Source organism: Lissotriton helveticus, chromosome 1_2, assembly GCF_964261635.1.
Source record: "Lissotriton helveticus chromosome 1_2, aLisHel1.1, whole genome shotgun sequence".
NCBI classification, from domain to species: domain Eukaryota; kingdom Metazoa; phylum Chordata; class Amphibia; order Caudata; family Salamandridae; genus Lissotriton; species Lissotriton helveticus.
This window is the reverse complement of record NC_136058.1, coordinates 281,974,198-281,988,347: the sequence shown is the minus strand read 5'-3', so window position 1 is coordinate 281,988,347 and position 14,150 is coordinate 281,974,198. Positions and strand designations below refer to the sequence as shown.

Sequence of the window (14,150 nt, the reverse complement as noted above, 5' to 3'; positions counted from 1 at the left end):
TGCCTATTGGCTCTGACTCGCAGGAAGGTCTGAAGGGAAGAAAACACAAAGCCATGTAAATGCAAATAACCAATAAGCATGCGATGTGCGTTAAAGCTACAGCTGAACCTGACAGTTCACTAGCTCCCAAACAAGCTACCATCGTGATCCAAAGTGTCACCATTCTCAACCTTACCTAGGAACATATTCATTTTCAGTCCTATCGCAGAGCTAACGCTCACTCTAGCCTTCTCCATGGTAAGCCACGCTATCCTTTCTCAAGGTTAATCCCATACCTATGCCCTAACTCCTATTACCTCAATGGGAACTGTGTTCAGATAGCAGGTTCTATTGATTTGGAGGGTATTACAAATATTTAAGGTCAAACTTAAAAGATGCAGAATGATTGCTACAAACTTTCTGCTTGATCTCTCAAAGATTAGGCAACTCAGTCCTATATAAAAGATCAGGTAATACCTTTGCTTACCCGCACCTTTTCCGACTGCCTAACCTGACTACAGTTCTAAAAGCACCTCGAAGACACCCTGCCTGCACTGCAATGGCAACCTTTAGATGCTACATTCGGACAAAAAAGCAGCATGCTTACTATACAAGCATTCATTTATTTTTTTCAATTTCAACCCCTTTTCTCTACTCGTAACTTAATTATTTTGTTCAATATCCCTTTCGCACAATAGTGACAGCATACAACTTTGCATTACTATACTTCCCTGTGAACCATCCTGTGGTAAGGATACCATAGGAAATTAACCGGTTTCTTCACAATCTGATAACAATGGCTTTAGACACTTTATAAAAGAACATATTTTTTCATAATTTTTACCTCTCAATAATTGGCATTCCACAGTTTATGAAGTCTGCTAATGCTTATTCCAAGTATAAATGTAAAACCTTACCCGTGTTTTATATGTATAAGTAATGGCTATGAACATTATATATCTCTGTATTTGCTCTGCCTCAAAGCTTCGTTGTCCAATCATAGACCTCTTGGCCCTTCTCAACCCAACAGAAAACCTTTAATAAATAAACAAACAAAAAAACATACCAAGCCTAACAATTATAATCCTTCATTAAAACTTTCAGCATTTTGGACCAAGCTCAAGTTTGTTTCTGCTGCGCAGGATGGAGTCGTAGGTGATGTTTGCTATAGATGACTCACGGTGGGGGAGCAAACAATGGTGGTGCTCTGAGCTGGTTTTACTACACACATCGCACATCTTTACCACACAATTTTGCTTTACTCCCTAAAGACATTCCGACCCACTGATCCCTGGAGTGGATACACTGCTCACTGAATCAGATTGCCATCACTCTACTGTACATGAGCTTACAAATAGTGGACAAATACAGCCTCCACCCTCTACAAAATGTTATGTATATGTATATGTTGCCACCGACAACATGAGCTTGTGAACCCAACATGAGTCTATCTATGTAGCTCTTCAAATTCTCTACTTGATAGGTCAAAGCAGGTCATTTCTTTGCCAAGTGCTTGCTTAACAGTGAAGCAAGGATTTGGACATACAAGATTAAGACTAATTAATGCTAAGAGATTCTAGATGTCAGACTATCCCTCCTGAAACATGACCAGTTCTAAAAGATACTCCCAAGTCAGCCTTGACAGAAAACTCACAACTTGTAATCAACCTAAAGCAACTGGATTGGTTATTCAATGAAGACCCGTTCACAAGTTTCCAGGTGAGCATGGTATTGTTTTATAGATGTAGACAAAGTTAGGAGGAAGGTGGCAGCATTTTACATGGGATTGAACAGATGGCTTACATTATTTTTCCTGAACGAGGGAAGCCCTGGAGTTTGAAATATTCAGGCACACATTTCATGCATATTAGTGCTTACAGAAGATTTTTTTTCATGTATTAATTTGCACAACTTCAAGGCAGAGTTAGATTGTGTGTCTAATGTTTATTTTCCTTCCTGAAAAGTGATGTTTGTCAGTCAAATAACTGGTAGACTTAGACACAATGCTTTATAAATGATGCACTATGAAGGAAGCGGGCAGAGGTCAAGCCCCTCCTCAAGAAACCCGCGACTGACCTGAAAAATTACAGACCCATCTCTCGCTTTCCCTTCGCAGCCAAAGTTATTGAGAAAGTCGTCAATGCCCAGCTGACCACCTTCATGGAATAGAACGCCATCCTCGACTCCTCCCAGTCCGGATTCCGCAGCAACCACAGCACCGAGACCACCCTCCTTGCCGCCACCGACATCAGCATCCTACTCGACCAGGGTCACACTGCAGCCCTTATCCTTCTGGACCTCTCTGCAGTCTTTGACACCGTCTCCCACCACACTCTGGCAGCCAGACTCCACAGCGCCGGCATACGGGGAACCGCCCTCTACTGGGTCCGCTCCTTCCTCGCCAACAGAACCCAAAGGATCAGACTCCCACCCTTCCTCTTCGAACCCACATAGATCACAGCGGAGTACCCCAAGGATCCTCTTCAACATCTACATGGCCTCCCTCAACACCATCGTCAGACAGCACGGGTTCAGCATAACAACAACCTAAGCAGATGACACCCAGCTCATCCTCTAGCTGACGAAGAACCCCGAAGACACCAGGCTCAGCTTCCAGGAAGGAATGAAAGAAGTAGCAGCCTGGATGAGCAACAGCTGCCTCAAGCTCAACTCGGAGAAGACAGAGGTCCTTATCCTGAGACCGCCCCCCACCGATTGGGTCAACTCCTGGTGGCCCTCCGCCCTTGGAAACCCTCCCACCCCAACGGACAATGAACGGAACCTCGGCATTATCCTAGAGTACTCACTCACCATGACGCAGCGGATCAACACGTCACCTCCACCTGCTTCAACTTTCTCCGCAAAACTTTCAAGACTATTTCCCCCCCACCAAAAGCAGAAAGACCGTCACCCACACACTCATAACTAGCAGACTGGACTACGGAAATGCCCTTTATGCAGGAATCAACAAATCCCTGCTACACAGCTCCAGACCATCCAGAACACTGCAGCCAGAGTTGTCCTCTGTACCCCACGACTCACCACATTCGAGACCTCCACTAGCTACCCGTTCAGAAGAGAATAACTTTCAACCTACTCACCCGCACCTACAAATCCCTACACAACATTGGACCCAAATACCTCAACAAAAGAATCTCTTTACACGCACCCAAAAGAAACCTGCGCTCCGCCAACCTCGCCCTTGCAATGACCCTGCGCATCGCCAGGGCAAGCGAAGAGCCTTCTACGTCACAGCCAAAACCTGGAACGAGCTTCCAGTCAATATCAGACGCTTCGCCCATCCTGCACACCTTCAGGAAGAGCCTCGAGACCTGGCTTTTTGGCTGACACGGAGATGCACCCCCAGCACCTTGAGACCCTCTCAGGTGAGTAGGGCTCTTTAAAAAACCCTGATTGATTGTAGACTTAGCCACAATGCTTTATAAATTATGCACGCCACTTTGAAGAGGGAGCCAGTCGAGTTATAGCAGTGGTTAACATGATCTGATGTTTTCAATGCCTTTAACAAGTCAGGTTGCCACATGAAGGAAGACTGTGTGAGAGACCAGCGCTGTTCCTGGAAGGCCTGTTAATAATGCACTGATGTTACTAAGGTGGCAGATTAAAGGCTATTCGCTTTCTGGCTAGATGGAGCACAGTGTTTACAATCTAAAATCTAGAAGCATAATACACCACCCTATTTACAACAAAAGCCTCCGATGGTCAAAGAAATTCCAACACCACACCCAAGGAAGGTCAATATTTGTATCTACATCAATCAAGCCCTATCCCTCAAAGGCTGGGATTGGGCAAAGGACGGGAGGATGTCCCCAACTTTTATCTTCTACCACTGAGCATAACCCTGTATTATTGAAATGAAAGCAATCTATCACAATGTGCAACCAAGGGGACTGAAAACATATTTTTCCAATGTGATCTAAAATAAATCACAAGTGTTCTACTAAACCCATAATATTCTTGGTGCCAAGAAACCACTACGCTTTAAAAACACTGTACTATATAAGAATGTTAGCATAACATGCAGGGGCTTGCTTTTAGCTCTCAAGCCATGCTCAGCCTTTCATCTAATCGCTGACCGGCTAACATACACCCACAGTCAGAGTGACCTTTGAACAAAACCAATACCTCAGGTAAGCTCAGTTTCACAAATGCTGTCTACTCCTTAGCTGTGCTTATGTCCAGAATCAATTACTATAAAAGTATCTAAGACCCAGCAGACAAAACTAAGGCTTAATTACAAAGAGTGCAAATTCCAGCTGTCCAGCTTCGCCTGGACCTGGAGTGCTAAGAGTACATCTCTCCTACGTTGTCACCCTGTTGGTTCCAAGCGAAAGAACAGTTTAAGCTGCAGAAAGGAGTACATTTGCTATGAGAAAGTATGTTCCTTTATTTCCCTAACCTGGTAGCATCTTACTGAACAAAAGAGAACGCAACTAAGGTTAGTTACCCAAAATAGAGTCGCCCCGTACCAGCTTCACAGTTTTACAAATATATCAAATAAAGTTTCAACTGTCAACAATAAATGGTGATTCTGTGTGGCAGCCCCAGCGCAAGTGATGTGCTTCTAATCAAGATAAGAAAAAGAAATATACGCAAGCACAGAAAGTCGATGCTAAAACCGCACAGCAGCCGAAGAGGAGTCGAGTCACTAAACTCTATCCCTTCCTATAGCAGAGTCTGAGTTTCAATTCCATTCGACCTATCTGATAGAGCCTGCATCCTTGCACCATCTCTATGGCAAAAAAATACTAAGCAAACTGCTTCCTTTCAATGGAAGTGCCAGGAACTTCCCAAATTACACGAATTGGCAGTGATATCTGTTCATCTGTACTGTGGGGTATGTGCCATATCCCGCCGCTATTGGGATCGTAACCACGGTGATGTGGATCTCTGCACCTTGTTGTATGGCATTTCTATGGTTCTCTACCAACCTCTTCTTTGTGTATTGGGCGTTATGCCCCCTGCTCAGAGCAGTATTGAATGTGGGAAAGCACATTTATGAATATTAGCATTGAAATATCTCTAACGCTACAAAGGCTTTGTTGCGAGCTTTCGAGCTCCCTGTGCCCGTGCAACTTTCTCCATCGAGTATTCGGGGAGGACTTCCACTCTCTTGCTCAGCCATTCAAGCACAACCTCTCTCCCGCCAACACTATTATGGGCTCTCAGGGCCTACGGGGGCCGCGCACTGCAGATGAGGGTCTCTGACACTCACTTCCTCTCGGCCGACAGGCCTCTGCTCACTCTGCATGTCGGGCCCGTAGGCGGCTCACAGCGCGGCGCGGGTGGGGGTGAGAGGCGCGCCTCGGCGGTGCGGCTGCAGGGGGCTCTCAGGCAATCGAGGAGGCGATGCGGGTGGATTGCAGCAGCCGCCACTTCTGGCCGTATCAGCGCCCTGCAGCAGCCATGTTTGCTATGGTCATGTGACCATGTGACGCGAGGTGAAAGGTCGCAGGATTACGTAACAACATCAACGTGGTTTCTATAGCAACAGCAGCGCCGCAGCAGACCGCGGGACTCGCGAAGAACCGGAAGAAGTCTGCAGTAAACAAACCACACACATACGGTACGCAGAGCGCCTGCGCCATGCCGTCACTTGGTTCTAATCTCGGATTGTACTCGCCTCGTACAGTGTTAGTCTCGAGACGACGATACACATGTATCACACGACCGAGCACACACACACGCGGCTCTTGTCGCTGAACAGCTTGCAAGATGCCGAGCTAGGGGCCACATGTAGGATGACCACCTCGCATGGAGGTAAATTCAAGACGGGACAGTAACAAAATATTTACAGAAAGTCAAAATTCAGGACAAAAAAATCAGGACAAAGGGTCGAAATTCAAGTCAAAGAGTCAGAACAAAAGGAGGAGCGGCCATACCCCACTGGCTTATCAATGCATTGATTTACAATTTTTTATATTGCTCTTACTCACTATTCTGTATGAGATTGCCTCTAGGTATGCTACAATCAGATGGCGCAATATGTCCTTGTTCAATTGTAAATTGATGCTCTTGAGCATGGTATCAAGGGCATTACTCCTACTCAAATATAACCAGTCTTTCTCAGAGAGAAAGAAAGACACAATAACATTTTAATTTGGTTTCTAAACATTTCAATACGCATGGCAAACAGTTTGGGAAACATTAAGCAAAGTGGCTTTTTTACCTTCTGCTATTATAGGCAGGGGTGGCTCCCCCGCTATGGCGGAGGAGTGTCACATCGCTCCACTGCTTTATCGCAGTTTTTTCATGTATTTATTTAATGCGATTTTATATAGCGCGAACATTACCCGAAGGTGTCGGAGCGCTTTACAAAAGAATCAGTTGCGTTACATAATGACTGGATTACATGAGTTACATAAGAGATACAAACAGGAAAAATTTGCAAATGTACAAGCAGAAACATAAAACGTAATAACTTTTAGTTTTTACCGTCTTATGTTTGCGTCGGGGGTGGGCGGGGCTGCTCTGCTCTCTGAGCAGGGTGGGGAGTGGTGTGCCCACTCCTCATGCGCCCTTTGCCCTTCTCCATGCAGGCTGAGAACATGCCCACCCCATAAGCCCCTGGCTGGGCGCCATTTCGACCAATCCCAACACTGTATGCAGCGTTGTGATTGGCTTAGGGGTGGGAGCCTGGCTGCCTGCTTTCTGTTACTGCTAGAGGCAGGAGAGCAAGAGCCGTGAAGACACGGGACCCGGCCTCAGGGTAAGTAAAACATTTTCTTTTATTAAACCCCTGTGCAACCTCCCCCGTGACATGGCTTAGGGGAGGGAGCCTGGCTGCTTGCTTTCTGTTCCTGTCAGAGGCAGGAGAGCAGGAGCCGAGAAGATGCAGGACCCGGCCTCAAGGTAAGTTAAAACATTTTTTTTATTAAACACCACTCCCCTGTATGACCTCCCCCATGACCCGCCACCCCCGCGTGGCCCCACCCTCCAGCCATGCCGGCTGCGACTGAGCTTAGGCGAGTTGAACATGCACATCTTGCTTAACTGACCTTCCACTAATGTCAAACCTAAAAAACTTATAAGACAGAGCGGATGGTGTGGGTGACAGTCACACCAAATGTCAGGATGTGAGGTACCCACAACTTGTCAGTAGTCTCACAGCACCAAGAAGGCTCGACTGCTTAATTAGAGTGCATTAGAGTGTGGGTCAGGGACTCTATATTTATCTCAGGACTGGAAGCCCTACCACCAGAGAGAGAATTAAAGATCAGTATGATGTCAAGATTAGATGGGAGATCCGCACCAACTGATTCAAAGGGTAATTGCTAAGAACTGAATACACAAGAAAGAGAAGAACAAGGCAGGACAATTCCTAAAATCACATAGGACCTCCATGAGTACTGTAAAGTATTGCGCACCTGGAGAGAAGTGTCAGTCGAGAGGCCAGAAACAGAGAGGCACGGTTAAGTGGTTGAATAAGCAGTACCCTCCCAACCTGGCAAACTCTGCCAGGGTGATGGTCATTGGTAGTGCTTCTAGAGGCGGGCAGGGGCCGGCCCCTTGGAATGTTGAGCCCTGGGCAATTGCTCACTCTGTCCATGTCTTTAAATGGCTCTGCAGTCAAGCCAAGCTTGAACCAGCGGTCTGGCTCATCCCTAAGTGCTAAAGTGCATGCAGAACCTTCGAAATATTTGGGATACAAATTACACCATAAACAAAATATAAGGACGGGATAAAGACTTTACAATGTAGAAAGTGTTTCTTTAACAAATGGAAGTTTTTCAGTATAGTATATTAGATCACAACATCGCATTAACATTTATTTGAATTTAAAGTTTCTAAACATAAACTTTAAAACATTTACTAACCCTCCCTCCTGACAAAGCCATGAATGAAAAATGCGTATGAATTTTCAGGTGTCACTTATGTCATGGCCAATAATATTTTTATGGATGGAGGAACATTACAGGCTACTGAAGCATATTCAAGTGAGGTTTTTACACAGGGTCCACCTTGAACTGACTTACTTGAATGTGCTCTTCTCAAATGTCACTATCAAGTAAACTAAACACATGAAGTAACTTGATTTGACCTAAATCACACAAGCTGGGATTTGAACTCAGGTTCCCTACTCACACATAGTCCAATTAAACAACTGACTAGATTACTTTTATTTTTCTTAATTCCCTTTTGCACTAGAGGACAGTGTTTTTGTACAATTCTGTCAGATGAATATACCACTGTATTAAGTAAATATAGATCACAGGTTGATTTGACACAATGTTAAAAAAAATTACATAGTGAAGGTGAGCGACTGGAGGATAACATATGCTAACATCACTGGCTTTCTCAGTGGTCGACGGGCATTAAAAAAGTATGGATACTATGATCCTGAATGCAGTGGGGATTTTGTCAGTGAGCGTGGAGGCGGAATCAAAGGCGTAGCTAAAAGAACAAAATATTCTGTGACTATTTTTTTATCTTTCACTATTAGGTAACTACATATGAAAGAATGCGCACCTTAAAAGAAAAGTAATGGCAAGTTTTAAAAAGTGAGTAGGACATGTACTGTTTTATGTTATGAAATCTTTGTTGGTTAATGTGATCCTTGCAGATGTATGTGTGTACAACAGAAGCCCACATAACTGAATTCTGTCTGGTTCAGAAGGGAATAGTGACTTGTGTATTTTTAGTGCTCAGAGGTCCCTGCCCGTCATAGAGAATCATTTTAAATTTGCATTACATATAGTATAAGATAGGCCTCCACCAAATGAGGACATACATTTAGGCTAAAATCAAAACACTATTTTGAAAGTGTAGAAGTATGGAGATTACACAAAGTGCAAACATTTTTACACCTGTCCTTTAAAAGCAGCACTCCACAACTCCGCTTTGAACACCCCCTACATTACTGCTCAAAAATAATAAATCTTTGTCTTCAGGAAGTTTAAAGTGTTGTCATCAATTAACGCCAGCTCTACCTCTCAAGCAGCCTTTACATTTATAGATTAACCAACTGCACAGATCTACATTTCTTTTCAGGCGGCCAGTACCCTGGCGAGAAGGCTTGTTTCTTGTTTATGTGTCTGCCCCTCCCTCAGGATCACAGCACAGGAGACCTTCCACATCAGCTGAGGCATTTGAAGTGTAACATGGATGTTGTAGTACAATTATGGACAAATGCTGTCCATTGAAATCTTCATCACTGACAACAGACATAATGGTTAATACACGGACAGTCCATGAAAATTATGGAAGGTTGGTCACCCTAGCAAGATGTAATAACATTAGGAAAACAAAGTCCCGTGTACACGTTACTGAGTAAATACAATGATGAGTAAAGTCTCTTGCATCTGGAAATTTGTCATATAAGGTCCACTCAAGTAGTTTTAGAATTTCTTCAATTGTTTAAAATCTTTATCATTAATGGACACAACCAGCCAACACGTGTTTCGTCACAATGGGAAGTATCCTCTGACTTCTTCAGGGCTGTACGGGAAAGCGTGGTGCAAACCCTCCCCCCCACACACACATAGTCACACCCACATTTATGTGGCTCCATGAATCATGATGGCGAAAGAAGATGTTTAAGACTGTCTGTAATCCATTATTAAGGACAATGAAGATATAGGACGGCTATGAACATTTTATAATGACTTTGACTACGATGAAGGCTATGGACAGTGAGAGCTATATACCTGTTGTTTACACATTGATACTCTATATTTGTAACTGATATAACTGCTTCTCATGTAATGTTCGGTTTCTATTGTAAAGTGCTCCAACGCATTTGGGTAATGTCCACACTATATACGATTGGATAAATAAATAAGGAGGCATTTTTGCTTGTTAAGAGTCAAAACAATTTAGAAGACAGTGACAGCATCCAAGTGATGGTGAGATACTAAGTATATTACTCATACATATTCCTACACAACATCAGCACCTGCAAGGAGACTAAGCACATAGACACATATATTGACACGTGCTTCAGCAAAAGTGCAGCTACCAGTGTGCACTCTCCTTAACACATACTTTGTCACCAAACACTGCCTCACACAAACACAGCTCTGGAGTATACACCCAGCACCCCCTCACGCCCATACTTTTTCAGTCTCCGCAATAGACTCGAGAAGAGATACAACAAGACTTGAACGTTTGGTTGGAGGTTAACATATAGAACAGCAGGTGAACAGTTATCTGTAAGCCTGAGTCTATGGGGGTAATTTATTCCAACGTGTATGCACATTTTGTATTTTAAAGTTCAATGGGCTAGAAACGGTGGTCAAAGTATAACAGGATTTAACATTTACAGGGGGTAATGGGTTCTCGCTTATGGACGTTTAGCATGATGAATGGCAAACATTGTACTTTAATACACATTGGGCCACGAGATCTGCCAGAATGTGGATTTTCTGATTCAAGTGTATGGAATTATCATTGCCAAATTGGTGTATTCTAAAACACAATCGTCCCAGCCTAATGCAACTTTAAAAATGTTTACTAAATGTTTGCACATCCTTCGAACCAAAGTTAGTTTTACAAAAATGGTGGGCATGGTACAGTTGAAGCACAATTATTTTATTTATTGTTCTTATCATGCTGCATTTATTGGCAAATAATGTATTTACACTATTTGCAAGTTAAGATGTTAGTACTGGGAACAACTCTCTTGCTGCCGTGGAGTAATAATGTCTGACCTTTATGCACTAAAACAGACAAAATATATATTCCATGGTACTTCCTACATGGTAACACTGAGTTCCAACTTCCATCACATATTTTTGGTTTTGATATGCCTGCTCCATCAGATACTGTGAAATGCTGCCCACAATTGCAAAGATGTTAGCTACATTGACTCATATGGAGCACAGACACCAAGCACAACGCATGAGTACTCAATGCAGCACAGAACCAAAACCCACATTTACAAAATACCCATCAGCACGGTGCTAGTATATTATCAAATGGTAATAGTCTTTATAAAAAAACAACTGGCAGTAATGCACGAAGAATAACTTGGCTACTTTTGGATATGTTTTCAAAGATGGCATGGTGAGCGGATTTCAGTAACATCTAGTAGAGCAACATTTCTTTTGTACAGTTTTGGTTAAAATGGCGTCCCAGTTTATGAATGCCCTCAAACCAACTATAAAAAAGAATGCAGACTTCTACCACGTTTTATTTTCTAATTTCATTCATTCTTTATTTGTCTTTTCTACGAAAATCACTTTTCAGACTGTTTCCTGCTTTTCCTAAATTTAACATTGAGAGTAGCTTCCCCATTCTGTATTTTTTTTAACTGGAGCATTGCATGACACCCCTGTTGAATGTTTGGGAATGAGGCCCTGGCTGTTTTCTAATCCTTGGACACTTTAAGTAGCCTTTGCAAGAAGTTACTATTAGGTAAATGAAACAATATGGGTGAGAGATTGGGGGCCAAGAGAAGCAATGAACTAAATTAAAGGATAAAAGGGGGGCCCTACAGCTATAAATGGCTCTCTGAGGACTAGGTCCATGACACTGGGCTTCGATCTGTCTGTCCCAGTCTGGCCCACGGAAGCAGGCGGGGCTAAAGCCCTTTCAGCCCCAATGAGTGTTGCGCCCCCGCACTCCAGTCCTTTGTATACATGGAGGCATCCCCAGTGAATATGTGCCCACCTACTCCAGTCCCTAGTAAACATGGCAGCATCCTCAGTGAACATGCACACACAAAAATCCGCACCCTGGTACCAGTGCTTTAAATGGAAAAAAAATAAGTGCAGGTACTCACCAATAGACTCGAGTGGTGAACTGGGGGGTGGAGTGTGGGGTGGGAGTAGGGGCTTTATATGCAAGAAATCCAAGTGCAAAGTAAAAAAATCGGAAGTATCTGTCCTATGGTTAAAGCCCTAATAATAATAAGGGTATGTTCAAAACTGTCTCTGAATTTTGCCATCAAAGCTTTTGCATGCTGGAATTTTTAGAAACCGTTACTTTTAATGAGAAAGGAGAACTACGAGTTCGAGCATGCAAAGGCATTACCAGTTAAAATCTAGAATTGTCTGAAAGTTTAAAGCATTCCACGGAGCTGCCTCTCACATTTGCCTTTAAAGTGTTTTTCTTGTTTGAGGGTAATCGTAAAATTGGCGGCAAGGGCAGGGATTTACATTTAATTAAAAATACTTAATTTAAATTGCTGATGAATTAACATTTACAGTCATTTGAAACAATGGCATGCTAAAAAGCTGTACTGCCCTGAAGAATGCACCCCACGCCCTCATCCATTAGTTTTATGGTGGACTCTCACCTCCTACTGTGCAGGATCAAAGGGTAACCAAAACACCCTGCTGCCCCACGCTGCTGGAAGAGTTGCAGAGAAGCACGACACGATTGCTGTGTTCAGGTGACAAGAGCTGCTGTTCTGGCGCTCCTGTGCGATCTCAGCTCAGGATTGCAGAATAAGAGCAGGTCGTGTGAAAAGTGTTGCCAAGGCACAGGAAAATGAGGAGCATCACCTGTGTCTCGGCAAGGCCCTCATGAGTACCAATACTTTCCCTGTCCTAAGAGAAGTTCCAGTACTCAAGGGGCAAAAATTAAAAAGTGCAGGTACTCCGTACAGGTGAGTCGTGGCCCATTTAAAGCACTGCCTAGTACACAGCTATGCTCACCCTGTCCTTAGAACACATACTCACATACCTCAGCACAGGCAAACTAACGTTCAGATGCCAAGAGCCAATGCTATAGAAAGGGGCCAATCTTGAGACAGGGGTGGATGCTGGTTTTCTGCCCCTCAGGTCGATTGATTTCACTCAAGAGTGGTAATGATTTTAGGGTCTAGTCTCAGTTGACATTCTTTGGCTCTCATCATCAACATGGGATCCAAAGCAGGAGGACGATAAAAAGGCAGTGCAAACAGATTCTGTTACATGTGTGGGGTCAAAGAGGTAAGGCACAGCCATAATGTCATAGTAATCAAGTGTCCTTAGTGGTCATGAGCCAAACGTTCTGTTGTGTCCAGTCCTTAATTTAAGCTGGTGCTTTCCGGTGCTCAGCACCCGCTCTTAATTGCCAACACTGGAGCTTGACAGTCTGCCACAAGGTGGCGATGACTGGCTAATTTAGAAATTACCACAACAACAGTTAATTATTAATTCAATATACGTTAAAAATGACTATTATGTGCCGCCCATTTCATTCTTTTAGTTTTGGGAGCCTGAAATAGTCCGAACTGTCACACTTGTAAGAGGATGATGGTTAGTAGTTGTGTAGGTACTGTCATTGGCAGCGCTGGGAGGGACAATGTGTAGTGCAAGCTGCAGTGGCCTACTGACAAGAGTCCTGTCACGTATTTCTTTTTACAAATTAAGCACTTGGTGTGTCCTTGCTCACACTGATGCACTGGCCTGATGTGAACATACCCCTCAACGATATGGAAATCGTCTTATTTCTTCGGGAAGAAGGTGCACACATTCCTCCCAAGATTCTGTGACAGCACAAATGAAGAGGCCCAGCAGGACAGAGGAATTGTTTGGGTTTCTGGTGGGAGACGAGATGTAGCACACTTCCTTATCAAAAGAATATATTCTCATCTGAGGTCACTGCCTTAGTATTATCTTTTCTGAAGTGCTCCAAACTGGAGCCATCAACCATGGACCCACCTTGTTCCAATCACCCCTCCTTTCTAGCTCACCAACTACCACTGATCTGACACAGGACTGGCCCGTCCTGAACCCCACTACTCAAGGAACTCAAAAATATCAATAACCACCCCTATATCAATAACTGTCCAAAAAGCTTGTTCATTTGCTATATCCTCTTTTCAATCATTTAATTAAAAAAATGGCTGTAAAATGTTTAACTTTTCCTTTCAGGTAAACAGACTACATGAAAAAAAAGACTGCTTTATTTAAAGCAATCTCTGCCATGGTGGTCTGCTGCCCTCAGCAGGCAACCATGACTGTGACTCTAGCTAATCATAGTGGTGCGCAATTCGTGACCTACCTCATGCATATTAATGAGGTAGACTGAATTATGGCCCACTAAGATTTTGTATTTGTGTACCAACCTAATATTACACAGGTTGGTTCACAAAATACCAATCTATTAGTTAGAAGTTAGTGCACAAATTGCACACACTTCTACTGAATGCAGTTTAGTAAATTTCAAATAAGAAATTGCAGAACAATTACTTGCAATTTACAATTTCCTTTTTGTAATAT

At 43.4% G+C, this 14,150-nt stretch overlaps 1 protein-coding gene across 7 annotated transcripts in view; it reads right to left on the bottom strand.

Annotated features, from left to right (window-relative positions):
* Positions 1–14,150, bottom strand: part of RNF220 (ring finger protein 220) — a 1,024,387-nt gene that overhangs the window by 184,868 nt on the left and 825,369 nt on the right. For 6 of the 7 annotated variants that reach the window (XM_078671729.1, XM_078671730.1, XM_078671731.1 and 3 more), the window contains one exon: positions 1–29. This exon is cut by the window's left edge and continues 14 nt beyond it. In XM_078671729.1, coding sequence (XP_078527855.1) covers positions 1–29 — 29 coding nt within the window. Of the gene's footprint in view, positions 30–5,215; positions 5,434–14,150 lie in introns of those variants that run through there. The other variant, XM_078671735.1, reaches the window with a different exon arrangement.